This window comes from Abramis brama (genome assembly GCF_963993115.1).
Source record: "Abramis brama genome assembly, chromosome: 5".
Classification (NCBI taxonomy): Eukaryota; Metazoa; Chordata; class Actinopteri; order Cypriniformes; family Leuciscidae; genus Abramis; species Abramis brama.
Window position 1 is genome coordinate 16,666,180 of NC_139967.1, and position 15,633 is coordinate 16,681,812.

Sequence of the window (15,633 nt, forward strand, 5' to 3'; positions counted from 1 at the left end):
GTGGGAAGGCCTAAAAACAGAGGTGTTGTTGTTTCTGCTCCATACATAAATAACATTGGCTTTGAGTGTCATTGTTTGTCTGGAGCTTTGTGTGCTGGCGACTAACAATGAACTCTTGCTTTTGTATACTCTTGTGTACTGTATGTTAATTTTTTGTTCTTGACGTTCATTTGTCATGTTCGCTTTTTTTCGCAAATTATTATTTTGCATCGCTTCTGCTATGTTAAAGAGACATCCACTCTTGTATTGTGTATTCACCAACAGTGTTCAACAATGTTTCTCAGAAATCACTTACTGCACCTTTAATTTGAGCTTAAATTCAAACTTAATATTTTTGCAATATCTAAAATTGTATAACCAATGCAAATTTGCTTTGCAAGGGTAATTTGCACCATTGTGCGTATCAAATACACTTTCAGAATGTCTAAAACAATCATACACAGTAATTTAACAATTAAAGGGTTAGTTCACCCAAAAATGAAAATTCTGTCAGTAATTACTCACCCTCATGTTGTTCCAACCCCCAAAGACCTTCGTTCATCTTCGGAACACAAATTAAGATATTTTTTATTAAATCTGAGAGCTGGCTCACTCCTCCATAGGCTTCTAAAGACGTTATAACTTGCTGGCCCAGAAAATGCATTAAAGACATCGTTAATATAGTCCAAGTGACTACAGTAGCTCAATCTTAAGTTTATAAAGCGACGAGAATACTTTTTGTGCGCAAACAAAAACAAAAATAACGACTTTATTCCACTATTCATTTCCTTCTCTCTGGGCCTCGAGTTTTTTCACGTAGTGTTTTAGCGCAGCGCGTCTGTGTTCCGAAGATGAACGAAGGTCTTACGGGGTTGGAACAACATGAGGGTGAGTAATTACTGACAGAATTTTCATTTTTGGGTGAACTAACCCTTTAAACTACAGTACATTGAGCCAATGCAGATTTGCAACATGGTGACTTTCCAACACCTTTGCAGATGACAGTCATTAACACCCGTATTCTTTATCAAATTTGCTTTTAATGGAAAGTCATTATGTTTTGATTTTGATAATGATTTCATTTTGCTGTATTATATTGTGAATGTCGCTGTAACACAAAGACTGAATGCACTGTACGAGGACTCGTGTGGGAGATTCTGCTTTTCAGAGCTGCTGAGGTATATATGGATAAATGGATAAGCTGAATGTACAGCGCACATACCGGAGCACAGAGCAAGGTCATTTGGAGAAGTGCTGATTTTGTGTGTGCTGTCTTTTCAGCTCCCTCCATTAGCACTGAGGGTGCTTGGCTTCCATGATACTTACAAACAAAGAAGACAATGCTTTTCTACAGACCAGTCTCGAGTCTAAGTGCATAGTTCCCTGCTACACAGTGTGCAAAAGCAGTATATTAAATGAAGTAAACAATATGGAATTCAGAGGCAAAATGTAGAATGGAGAAAAATAGCTTCAAAGTTTTTTATTGATAATAAACCTGTGACCCTGAAGTGTAAGTGCTATAGGAACCAAGAAAGTTGTTCCTTATGGTTAAATTATTTTCATGGTGGTTTTTAATATGTCATAAGTCAAATAATATACTTTGGACAACACCAACATTGCAGATGTACAGTAGTATGTTTTGTAATGTGTGTCCAGTATACTATCTGCATGCATAGAGAAAATACTTCTGACCTTCTTCCTGTCTCACTCTCTTTTCTAGTAGGCTACTTCAGATTGTCATGCACACGTCTCTTCATCTTTGCAATTTAGGAAGATGTGTTTCCTTCTCAGACAGAGGGAGTTTGTGTGTTTGCATGCTTGTGTAAGAATGCCTCCAGTCCAGGCACAACCTAAGACTGTTTTCACTACACTTGTGTCACACCAGTTTACCCTTCCTATAGTCCAAGGCTCCGTGGCAATGGAACAAAATTGCTGGAAAATTTATGTAAATTAGTTCCTTGTTTTATTCATAGAGCTGGAAACTGAGCTGTAGGGCAACCATTGTTTTTGATTACCATCAATATAAAGTCTCTCCCTGTAATTACAGTTAACAGCTACAACGCCTGTAAGGAACATCCAACAAGGCCAAAGACTAACAAAGTTCACAGTGGAAGCTTTACAAAATTACAATGTTTTAGGGAAAGGAAGAGAAGAGTAGACCTTTGAGTTGGCATGACAAACAAAAAAAAGAAAGACATCACATCAGGTTTGGTGTCTTTATTGTATTCTTGGGATGTTGGAGCCATTCCAGTATCCAAGGTAGGCTACTAGTTGGTATATCTGTCAGGGGTGGAGGGCATAAGTTAATTTGTAAAGTGATTAGAGATGCACAATATATGGGTAGCGTATCGGTTATCATCTGATAATATAAATGTGTATAATTAAGATTTTTTTTGTTTCACATTTGAAAGAAGTCTCTTATGCTTACCAAGGCTGCATTTATTTCATCACAAATACGTAGAAACAGTAATATTGCGATATATTATTAAAATTCGAATATATTTTAAAATGTAATTTATTCATGTGATGGCAAAGCAGAATTTCCAGCAGCCATTGCTCCAGTCTTCAGTGTCCTTATTCTCCAGAAATCATTCTTATTTGGTAATCTGTTTATTATTGGTGCTCAATTATTAATAATGTTTTTGCTGCTTGATATTTGTGTGGGATCTGTGATACTTTTCTTTTTCTTTTTTCAGGATTTTTGCTGAATAGAAAGTTCAAACGAAGCGCAGTTATTTGAAATATAAATCTTTTGTAACATTTATAAATGTCTTTACTGTCACTTTTAAACCATTTAATGCAATTAAAATGCTTGATGATAATAATAATAATAATAATATTATTGTTTTAAAACCTACTTACCCCAAAATTGTAAATAGTAGTGTATCATTTAAATTTAATCAAAGCTGAATTTTCAGCAGTCATTGCTGTGATAATTGTATGCTGATTTGGTGCTCAAGAAACATTTATTCTTCTTATATTAGTGTCATCTTTAACCAATCTCAAAATGAGTATCCATTTTTCATACTGTACTTTATTATGTTGGGATGCCTTGTTTATTTTTGTTTATTTTTGTAGAGAAAATCATATAGAGGTTTAATATCTACCATATTTAGTTGCTGGCTTTTTGGTATAGGCCAGAAATCATGCATCCCTAAAAGTGAATTCTATACTTATGAATGTACCGCTGAAAAGATGAACTCAGTCATGAAATGGCTTCACAGATTTCACATCTTCTATTTTGTATAAAATGTGTAATAGATCATACTGCAGTCAGTGGGTGAAATTCTGCCTGTGATGGTTCAATCAAACTGGCCCTATTACTGTAAAATCACCTCCATTTGCATCCTACCAGGAACCACATAAGCAATCCCAAAGTAGCCGAGACCTTTTCTCCCCCCCTTGCTTTCATTCTTCACTTTGTTATATTTGCAGCACATTTACCCTCAAGTGTTCCTGGGGGGTTTGACCTCCGAGGTTAGAAGAAAAAAGTGCTGTGAGAAAAAATGTTCTAGGTTCTTGCTTTCCTCTTTCAACCCCATGCCCTTGCTCTTTCTGACCTTCTGACCGTTATAAATGTGTCTGATGTGTTGCAGGGCAGTGAGGAGGGAGATGTGGATAAGAACAAGTGCTGTACGCTGTGTAACATGTCCTTTACTTCAGCTGTGGTAGCGCAGTCTCATTACCAAGGCAAGATCCATGCTAAAAGGCTCAAACTTCTGCTGGGCGAACAGCCTGCCATAACAGCCAAAGGTAAGCGTAGCGCACTCACACACACATAGCACTAAAAAGTTCTCTGGGAGGGTGCTTATATATGATGAAGAGATCAATCGGAGAAGACTGTGTGTTGCTGGAGGATCAGGGCAGGCGTTTGAAAGAGCCGGACACTCTCAGCCTTGCACTGCACATCAGTGCTCACCGCCTACTTGCCTACAGGGGTAATTGACCTAAAAATAAGGAGGAAGAAGGCCTATGTGTCTTGTCTGCGGCTTTATAAAAGGAGCTTTATGGAAGCAGCCAACTGAAAGCAGTGTGTTTGAGGAATAGTCGTCACACTGTCTGCATATTTGTGTTTATGTCTGTGTTCATTCTTGCATTATGCTTCTATCATGCAGTGCTTTGCTGTGCATGTTAGGTTTCTGACCTGTTTATAGCTCTTTATAGCGGGTGTGAGATTGTGTCGAGAATGAGCAGGAAACACTCGGGGATCAGTGGGCTCTCAGAAATCATCTGCCTGTAGGAGGACACACAAAGGAAATACAGTACAGTAGAGGGAAGCTTCGTGTGTCATTTCGATTTCAGCCTTTGGAGAGAGAGACTACGCTGACTCTCAGTTCTGTTCAGCATCCATTACTCACCAGCTTTCCTACTGGCTGTGCCGCCAAATGCCCAATGTGTCTATTAATTGCACTCTTCAATAGACAGCTGCGCCACATATGGCATAGTTAGGAGGCTAACCATATCACATCCAGTGTTTAGGATCAATTACACAATTCTAACGCTTGAGATACACTCTGTGTATCAAACTGACGTAATCTAATGGGCGTACAAGGCAGACTGGTGGATGAAAATCACTGTGGGGTACTTGATTCTGATTGGTCCATGTTGTCCATAGCAACACAACATAACTGACCATTATCTGGGAAAACTTTGCACTGAATAAAAACTGACAGGTTGATCAGGACTCCCGTGGTCTCAGAAATGTCATGCCCATTTATTGGCTGTGCAGTTAGTGGAATAATTAGTATTATTATTTAGGGGTATTTTTATTATTAATTTGATTATTTAAATTGTTTTAATAATTATAATAAAATACATTTAAATAAAAACAAATTATTATTATGATTAATTATAAGTGTATAATAATTTTAATAATAATTTTAAATAATTAAAATTCTATTCAAAATAAACCCATTGACCTGATCACCCCCGAATGGGATCATTTTGCAGTAATGACAGACTGATTGTATATTAATCTTTTACTTATCAACCCTAATTATTGTTTAATGGTCTTGTGTGCCATGTTCATTTAAAATTCAGTGGTTCAGTTTTTTCACAGTCTGATTTTGAATACAAGGCTATGTAGCATGTCTGGCTTAAAATGAATTGCTACTGTAGTCTTGATTTTTCCTTTGCTCTCTCTCTCTGCTTGTTCCTCCCATGTTTCCTGTCACTGACTGATGCCATCATTAGCTGTGCCATCTGCGTCTGATGGCTCGAGACAGACGAGGCTTGTGTCCCACTCTGAGGGGATTGAGGCAGACCATCAATCCCTCTGACATGTGGCATACTGAGACAGACGAGCTCAGGCCCAGTTTAACTGAGCAGAGAGGAGTTCTCTTTAAACTCAGTAAGCTTTTCAGTGCCCTGACAATCTGGGGACAAACTGTAAACATGTTGCAGTGTTTCCTCAAAATTTGTTCACAGTAGCCAAAAAGTGTTTTTGAGAGAACGACATTAGGTAGGTGATGTTTGAATGTGTGGTTTATTGATTTTTAGATTAGAAATATTGTCACGAACTACCTCAAAGTCTGTTCCTGGTCAATGACAAATGATCATGTCTTGAAAATTATTTATTTTTTTTTATTTTTTTTATCTAGCCCGAAATACAAGTGTGGCATTCTTAGAAATGTAATCTTTGTATTCATGTTGTTTTAATTTATGAAAAATGTTTAGATCATTTTCAATTTTGATTTAATTACTCTAAAAAAATGTTGAGTAATATAACTGTCAAGCATAAAGAAATACAATATTTTCCATTAACCTCGAGTACACATCTTAATCATTACATTTCAAAGTCTTCAAACCTACTTTTCAAATGAAATTACTCATTTTATCTGAACTAACATGACCTTTTTATAAAAAGCCAAAGTATGCCAAAGGTTTTTTATTGTTTATTTTTTTTTATCTTTTAAAATCACAATCTCTGGTCACCACTTTGACATTGAGACTTGGCAACATGGCAACATAATTTTAGAAATTAAAAACATCATGTTCGTCATAGATGTGTATTCAAGTCATTGTCTTTATCAATTGCATTTTAATGTTTTTTTGAATAATTTAATGGATCAATTAAAAAAAAAAAAAAATGTGCACACAATTAATTAATGCTTAATGAAGATACTTGAAGTAAACATGAAGTAAACATGTATCGTGTGATGGGTTTGGATCTCAGTGGCTCTACCACAGTATTGAAATAAAACCAGGCCGTTCACAGGCGACCCTTATTGATTTCTGCATAACAGAAAGTGACGCGGCTGAGTGAAGCCACTGACCCTGAGCCAAGCTCATCTCCTGGGAAACACTGTTGTTTTAGCCGGATATCAGCCAATAACACAAAACATTCTGTCTCTTTCTCCCCCTCCTCTTCTGAATTCATTAAGACAAATGAGAAACCACTGGAAGGCCGCATCTATTATTGACCTGCATTTACATCCGTCTTTATACATGACATTTGAGGCTACTACATCCATCTTATCAAGTTACTTAGCAGGGTGTTTTGCCATCAGGTCTGTTTAGCCCCTTTCACACAGCGCTTTGAACCCGGGAAATTGCCGGCAAATTGCCAGAGCGCCTTCTGTGTGAATGCAAACACGACCCGGGATTTATGCCGGGATCGATGCCGGGTTGGGGACCTAGTAACATTGCCGTGTTCAGTCCCGGAACTCGCGCTGTGTGAACAAAAGCCGTAATAATGCCGTGTCGTAGTGATGACGCTGAAGCCAGGATCGTTCCCCAGCTGTGAAACGGTGCGTAATGCGCAAGTTTATGATCGAATCAGAGAAAAAATGCACAAGCGTGGTTTTTCGAGAGAGAAATCGCAGCTCATAAGCAAACTTAAGACGCTGCTGAGACATTAAAGTCACATCGATGTCACATGTCTTTACGGGATTTTTATGGGTTGTGTGTGAATGCACTCTCTGATTCCGGAAAATCACTGGCAGTGTGAATGAACCAAAATCAAACGAACCCGGGTCAAATCCCGGGTCACTTTATCCATGTATTTTCCGGAATCTCTGTGTGAAAGGGGCTTTTGTCTATGCTTCCTGTTACTGAATGTTTTTGCCTCTTGTGAATATGGGAAAATTATATTTTGTTCATGCATATGTGTGTCTAGACTAGATATACAGCAGTTTATTGTGCTTGATACCTAATTATAATATATCATATTATTTACAATTTCCTTTTAAGTCTTCAAGAAGCATTCAGTTTTCTTTATTTTTAAGACCTTTTCACGTTGTAAAATATTCCAAATATGTGGTCAAAAATTTCCGGCTTCTATTATGCAGGGAACAGGATGAGATTCTGCAGTGAGAAAATTGTACAGACACTCCTATAAGGACTCTTTCAGAGAGGAAAGCAGATAACTGCAAGGATTTAAAAAGAAGAAAAGGCTTGATCCTGTTCTGGTTGATCCAGAAATGGATTCTCTCAAGCTGTATACCTTCATTGCATTGGGATAAGATTGCATGTGAAATGCACGTGAAATGCATATTCGGTGGTTCATGCCATTTTCTGCACGCCAAAGCTGTTTACAATACACGAGTTGTGTATTTGGGTGAAATATAATATAAATGTAGTTAGAATGTAAATAAGACATTTGCAAAAATGTAGCTTTACTGTACGCACAATGGAATGTTGGTGTTTTGATGGTTTCATGATGTTTTGTCTGTTAAAACTATAAAATGTACATCAATTGGTTTCTGATATATGTATTTGTATTTACAATATTGACTTGGAAATTGCGACTTGTATATGTGCAACCTCTGAGTCAGTACGAATTTACGTTAATTCAGGTAACACGTGAAGGCAGCATAAACCTCATATCTAGGCCTTAAGGGAATCTGTAAAGTTTGACAAAGGATCATTCACATAGTTGTACACTCATCCCCTGCTCCTTGCATGTTCGTTTGTTAAATATATCGGATATTTTGCATGTTTTCCCCCACAACTGAATGTGATAAAAGTGTGCAGACGTGTGGGTGCAGCAGTTGTCGCCTAGAAATCAACCTAACAAAGTTTTGTGCATATGACTTGAGCAGGTCTTATGCTTGGATGAATGATCTCTCAGAATGTCCCTCTCCATCTTTATGTCACCCAAATCTTGCAGCTGTCTTTGTGCCTGCAGTAAATCTCCTGATAGATGACTCTTCCCTTATTGCCTAAACTGTCACCTGGAATTACCTGAAGTTTCTCTGTTATTTCCTCCCACAGAATCTCATTAATGTTTCATATCTCCTGCCTGCTAGTGTCAGAGTATTGTTTGTTATAAAGAAGACAGAAACGCATTGCCGGTCAATCTTTTTACAGCTGCAGTGGCCCTGAAATGAATTTTTTGAATGTAAGAAACTTGAGGTGATTTCAGTCACTGCATTATGAAGGTTTTCTTTAGCACAAAGGTTTTCACTTCTGACCCGCTATCCCCTCCTCTGTCCCTAATTACATTCCTGTTATATATTAGCCTATCCTTAGCCAGGGATACTCAGGAGCATTCTAAGTGATTTTAAAGTGCTTTTATGCTGCAGAAGGCAAAGGGCAGCAAATGAATGGAAGAATGGAGGTATTTCCAACTTTTGGGGTTCAGACATGCTCATCAATCCTTCTTGAGCTTGGCAATGAGAGGCACAGTGGGGGGAGTGAATAGTAAGGTGCTAATGATACACTAAAATAATGTAAAAGAGCTAGTTTCATGCCAAAAACAGAGTGAGGAATAGCGGTTAAGAACAAGGTTGAGGCCACCTGTAGTGATCAAGAGAACATTAAGTAAAACTGAGATGGCAGTAATGAATGACTTTAGTGTCACAGGCCCATGGCACAAAATTTAATTTAAGCAATACAGACGGACTGTAGAGGCAGAAGTCGGGTTGCTGTAATTACATTGGGCGAGACACTGCTGTCTGCATTGGGAGACCTAGTGATGGGGAGTGATGGTGTTATTGGAGACATTCCCTGGGAATATATTAATTTATCCTTTATCATTTTTGTGGGGGCTCATCTAATATGCTTAAATATGCCCAGCGTGATATTTCCACTTCACACCACCAACTTCATCCTTATGAGCAGTAGTATGCAGTGTATACTGTATATATGCTACGGTTTAACAGTTTGGGGTCAGTCAATTCTTCTTTTTTTAAAAAATACTGGACGCATTCAATTGATCAAAAGTGACAGTAAAGACTTCCAAAAAGTGCTGTTCTCCTAAACTTTCTGTTTCTCAAAGAATCCTGAAAAACAATGTTTAAAAACAAAAATATTAAGCAGCACAATGTTGATAATAATTAGAAATGTCTCTTGAGCATCAAATAAGCTTATTAGCATGATTTCTGAAGTGTCATGTGACGTGATCGGAGTAATGATGCTGAAAATTCAGCTTTGCCATCACAGGAATAAAAATAAATTTTAAATTGTAATAATATTTCACAATATTTCTTCAAAAAGTAAACTGTCACACAAATAAGGCTATGCATTGCTCGAATGTCACGCAAGCAATGTTTTATAATGAGGATCTGTGCAGAATATGGCATTTTGAGTACACGCATTGATATAACAATGAATAAAGACATTCATCTCCACATATTCTATTCCACACACAAAACAAAGTGAAAGTGACACTTAAAACAACTCTATAAACTATAATTTTCACTACGTGACACATGACTCAAAGGGAACAATGAACACAACAGTACAAATAATTTAGTAAATAATGTCAAAAAGCTTGTATAAGCCCTGTATTAAAAAGAAGCCATAATAAACATACTAGAGACACATGGTAAAATGAAATGGCTATCTTGTACAGGGATGCTCTTGTGTTTGTTTCCTGGAAACTAGAATCTTTCCTGTTTTTCCTTTTGATGGATGTCATTCTGTAAACCCGTGAGCTTCTAAATCAATGCTCTGTTTCAGTGCCAGATTCTGCTAATATCCATAGTGTTATACTGCAAGAGTCTGTCAGATACTCCAATAACTGCAGCCAGGACTTAAGGGAGTTTAACACATTATGTGCATTATTTTCCTGTCTCTTTTATATTAAATTTGTATTTGCTTGTTGCACTTTTAACATTTGGTTTGTCAAGGCAACATTTGTTCTTAAACTGCTTAGCCTTACCACACATAAAAATGCTTGTTTATCTAAATATTCTAAAGGAAGAGGTGTGAATAATCTTCAGACACAGGACTAATTAATTTAATGGCTTTAATGCAAATTCTATGTGTTTTTAAAGTGACATGAACTGATAAGCCCTGCAACATTTCTTGACAGAGAATCACTGTCAGTTAAAAATAAACTAAATTGAGCTTTATTGAAATGAAGTTGCTTGCTCATGTACTGTCGCCCTCTCTTGTGGCAGCTCATTTATCTTCATTACATTTTCATCTCATATAGCTTTTTAATTTACAGTATCAAATTTCAGTTTTGCAGCAGTGGTTGTTAATTGCCTAAATTAAATTTTGTGACCCAAGTAAAGCGTGCATTATACTTGTATCAACCCAGCTCGAAAGAAGAGTGAAAACCCGACTGAAGGACTAATAGACACGTTTTGGCGGGGTATAAATGTCCTGTCTTGAGCTACAGGGTGATGCAGCTGCTGGCTGAACAGAGAACAGAGTTCGATTTATTCCACCATAATTTGTAACTTAACTAGTAAATGACTACTTACTTTCTGTGTAAGTCTGTGTAAGTTCTGTGTAAGTCTATGTTGAATTGTCAACTCTGGAAAAGATACTGGGTCAGATCACTGTCACCCCTCAGTGACACCTATGAACACTGACAAACTGAGACACAAAGTGGCCTATTCTCTCCAATTGTCTCCTCTGCTGAATAATAGGATGTGATGTCGATGGTGAACAGAGCTTTTGTAAACATTGTCTATGGCAGAGTGGACAGCCACTGAGGTGTTAAAACTGATGATGATGATGTGATGGTGACATTCATGCATAGGAATGCATAAAAGCATACAGCAAAATGAGTAAAGAAGCTTGGCTTTGTGTGTGGTGTTGTGTATTGTGGGTCAAACAGTGCAAAGCTTCACCATCTTGTTAAAGTCAATGACAAAGGCTTGTTAGTTGTATAGCAGAATACACATCTAAACAGAAGGACAGATACAGTCTCAGTAATTGTGTTGTTGCTGTCAAGATCAGAAATAACTTTTGATTCTAGTAGTTTCCAACTAGTCAGTGGTGAACGAGAATAAAACACACATTGTTTGTTTCATTGGGTTATCCAAGCAGTAAAATGTACTTGCACTGCTGGGAATAATTTATACGAGTTTCTCATTTGCTTTCTGAGCTTGTACTTGTGGAGACAGAGGTCCAAAAATCCTCAAGCTATCTGGATTCCAACCAGGATCCAAAATCACATTCTTCAATTGAGTGTAAGACTTGGCTTTGGCAAGTAAATAAAACAAAGTTCAGTGCCAGTGGGTAATAAGAAATGGCAACATTACATGCTTTAAGACAGATAGTCTGCCCCTCATGATGTAAGGGATGTGAGCTATTCAAAACAAAGAAGTACAAACAGTAAAACATTCTCTGATCCTCACTTCTTTTAACAACTTTTTGTTTATATAGGATGCCTAAAGGCTTTTTTTCTCCAGAAGTCTGTTGCAAATAATGTGTAGAATATTATCTACATTAATTCTCCAAAATAACAAGAAAGACACAATCACAATCTTTCTGGCATGTGCAGTTGAACGACGGATACAGTAATGTTGCAAGTGACATCCTGTGATGTTTGTCCAAAATATGAATGGAAAAATGGCTAATATAATAAAATAACATTTACACTACTTTTCATAAGTTTGTGGTTGGTAAGATTTCTAAATGATTTTGAAAGAAGTCTCTTAACTTCACAAAGGCTTTATTTGATCAAAAGTAGCCTACTGTAAAAACAGTAATATTGTATAATATAACTATTATTACAATTTAAAACTTTTTAAAATGTGTATATATATATATATATATATATATATATATATATATATATATATATATATATATATATATATATATATATTATTATAATGTCATTTATTTCTGGGAAGACAAAACTGAATTTTCAGCAACCATTATTCTTTAGAAATCATTCTAATATGCTGATTTGATGCTCAGGGAATATGTGTTATTATTTTCATTGTTAAAAACATTTGCACTGCTTAATATTTTTTAACAAGTTCACAACATTCACAACAAGTTTTTTCAGGATTTTTTGATAAATTGGAAGTTTAAAACAACAGCATTTATTTGAAATATAAGTCTTTTGTAGCAATGAAAAGTGTTTACTGACATTTGTGATGAATTTAAAGCATCCTTGCTAAATAAAAGCATTAATTAAAAATAAATCTTACTGACCCCAAACTTTTGAATGGCACTGTATATATCTTTAAAATAAAAATAATTCAAAGTACAGGTTCATGGCCAAGAAATATTATTGACCAGTATTTTTTCTCAATTTGTCCAACATAAAACTTGATGTACAGAGAGTGTAATGAAAATGTGGAGATAAAAGTTGTCTCCTGCAACCTGCGGTGAATCTCTCCTAGAATATTTAGGGGTGTGTCACACAGAGCACGGACTCTCTGCCACTGACTTAAGTTTTATGTAGCAATATACAGAATTTACCATCTTGTCCTTGGTTGCCAAACCTCTGCAGACTTAATAAACACACCTTCCCCCAGCATATTTTGCTATTGCGCTCAAATCCAAAGTCTTAATACACCCAATATAAAATAAATAATAATAAATGACTATTCCATTGTAAGCCTTGTTCTGTTTTGTTTCTTCAGAGGTGCCACCTAGTCCAGTGAAAACACCCTCCTCAGAAACTTCACCTGTGAGCTCGACCCGTCAGCACCGGGATTCTGATCGCTACTGTCAGCTGTGTAATGCTTGGTTCAACAACCCTGGAATGGCACAGCAACACTACGATGGCAAAAAGCACAAGAAGAACGCAGCACGTGCAGACCTGCTGGAACAACTAGGGAAGACTTTAGACATGGGAGAGATGAAAGGTACTGACTTTTAAACCCTGTCTTAATTGCTGTTTATGGCTGCATGATTACTTTCGCTATTAGTTCATTTCAGGCTGAGCCACTGAATTGAATGATAAAAGATCCGTATTGCTTTACTGTCCTGTGAATGAGAATGCTGATGATAATGGGCAGTGCAGCTGACTGGAAATGTATTGGCTATGTGAAATTACATACTATGTCATATAATTAGGCTTGAAATGACTAGGTACGTTGCCGTTATATGGTTATTGATGTTCATGGGGAAATGGGTTGAATGCAAATTTTTTCAATGTGGTTTTCGTGAAGTCTTTCTTAGTGTGATTTACATTACTGATTTACATTTCAATTTATGCCCCGCCCCAGAAATATAGAACATCTGACCATCATCTGATCGATGTCACAAATTGACTATTTTGAATAGTGACCTAAAAGTAGTGCATAAGCTGAAGTATTTCATAATCATTTTTACATCATGTTTTCTGTTTCAGTATTACAGTTTTTTTATTTTTTATTTTAAGACTTGTCTATCATGCATCACAGAAATGTCACAAATGTTTGCTCATTTTCCTTTGATGCTGTGATGTCTTTAAAAAGTAACTTTATTTCTCTTGAAGAAGGAATTCAGAGTTGTGTGACTGTTACTCAAAGAATGAGAGCTCAGTGCCAAATTGTGAGGTCACAAACCTCTGTTGCTCATGTTATATCACTTTGTTTTTTATTGAAGGCTATTCCCAGCTCAGAGCGATAGTTGGTGCCATGGGGCTCACTTCCTTGATAGATTAATGAAACTCCTCACATAATACAATAAAACTTCCTCTCAATGTGTCTTTTACTTCCCTTGCCTCATCTCTAGCTTGGGCTCCAAGAGAATAAAAGCAATAGGTTTGTGCGTCCAGAGACTCCGATACAGGCTATTAATTTCTATGGGATGAAGAGTGTGATCTCCCATTGTCTCATGGCTCACATTATGTCAATAACAATTACTAATAAATGTTCTCTCTGCTGAGCGAGAGAGTCCAGGCCAGCGGCCACTGCTGCAAGGGATTCCACTGCCTAGCAGAACTGTTAACATGGGATGTTTCCACTCATTAGAGCTACAGGACTCACTCCGGTACAGCTCAAAGCTTTGGAGAGATTGCTGCTGTGAGACTGTGCTGATGTTGGGTTTAGTTTGTTTGGACTGAAGGTTATCCCCAGCTTAGAGTGATGGATGGTGGATTCAGAGCTTCCTTGTTAATGGAAGACACACGGAGACTTGGCCAGGCTCAGTCAGCACAAGATTAAAATAGAAAAACAATTAGGATGAGTGCTGAATGAGAAAATAAACTGGATTTTCTCCAGTTATCCACACTTTCCAAGAGCATATAATGAACAGGTTTTATATTTTATTTTATACCTGTTTGTTGTACGCACAATAGGTAATACTTTACAGTGGGGGATGGGATTTTTGTAACACACTTCACTTCATATGTAAGTAATCTTTGCTCTATTTATATCAAACTTGAATATAATTTTCCCACGTTTATCCACCCAATTTCATTAAAAAAAAATATTAAAGAAACATTTAGGGAACGTTTTATTCTAAATCAGCAAAGAGGTTGGAAAAATCATAACAGATAGTGTGTGAGGATGTTATTCACTTTCACAGTTTTTTTGGACCTGATATTTCTTTTTTTTTCTTTTTTTTTACACTGCCATTCAAAAGTTTGAGTTCAGTGAGATTTTTAACAATACTTTTCAATATTCAGGAGAGATGCATTCAGTTGATCAAAAGTTACAGTAAAGACATTTATATTGTTACAAAAGATTTTTATTTCAAATAAATGAACTTTCTATTCATCAAAGGATCATTCTTTCAATTGAAATTGGTTTAAACTGATGGTGTTACAACTGTTCCTAGCCTTCCCTATTTATCTGTTTGTTTTTCAGTTATTACTTTGATGCTTTCAGTTAGCATTCACTGTCACACACTGTCATCTGTGGATCAGGCAGTCGTGGACCAAAATGGACCTGTAGAAATAGCCAGTCTGTATACTGCACCACAACTGTCTTTCATACTCAATCTTTCATACACATTTCCTTTTCACTGGGTTAAGGAGGGGAAAATGGATGGGCCAACCATCTCTGCAATTTTCCCCTCAGCTGCTTGTTCTCACTGTCTGCAAGGTCTCCCACTAATGTCACCTAGTCATTACTCCAGCCAGGATATGTCAGCGCAGACACCGCACCGTTTGGGAGTACGCCTCTGATGGCTTCTCTCCAACGTGATTATCAATTAGTAATGATGTGGCAAATCACCCTAACGGCCAGAGAGGGAAATGTTGCAGGAGAACTTGCTGCCTAAATCATCGGGCTGGGAGCTGCTGGTGGCAGGCTCATCTTTCACACAAAGCGTTAACACCTACAACACTTGCCTCTGTCTGTCTTTCAGTATCCATCCCATGTTTTTTTTCTCCTTCTGTCTGCTTGCCTTAGACTTTTCTTCCTTTTCCTCTCTTTGCATTGATCTGTCCCGGGCATCCTTTGAGTGTTGTCTGCTGTTCAGAACATCAGAGAGGGAGGCAGCAGTCACACTTTGAAGACCGCAACATCATGAAATATTCATAGATTTTCTGTTGAGCGCTATGTCTGCGTGGTTTCTCATCAATGT

General features: G+C 37.1%; 1 protein-coding gene across 2 annotated transcripts in view; it reads left to right on the forward strand.

Annotated features, from left to right (window-relative positions):
- The window catches only part of zmat4a (zinc finger, matrin-type 4a), a 137,872-nt gene that overhangs the window by 55,506 nt on the left and 66,733 nt on the right, over window positions 1-15,633 (forward strand). For both annotated transcript variants that reach the window (XM_084115302.1, XM_084115303.1), the window contains exons 4-5: window positions 3,576-3,732; window positions 12,759-12,983. In XM_084115302.1, the coding sequence (XP_083971428.1) occupies window positions 3,576-3,732; window positions 12,759-12,983 (382 nt within the window). The remainder of the gene's footprint in view (window positions 1-3,575; window positions 3,733-12,758; window positions 12,984-15,633) is intronic.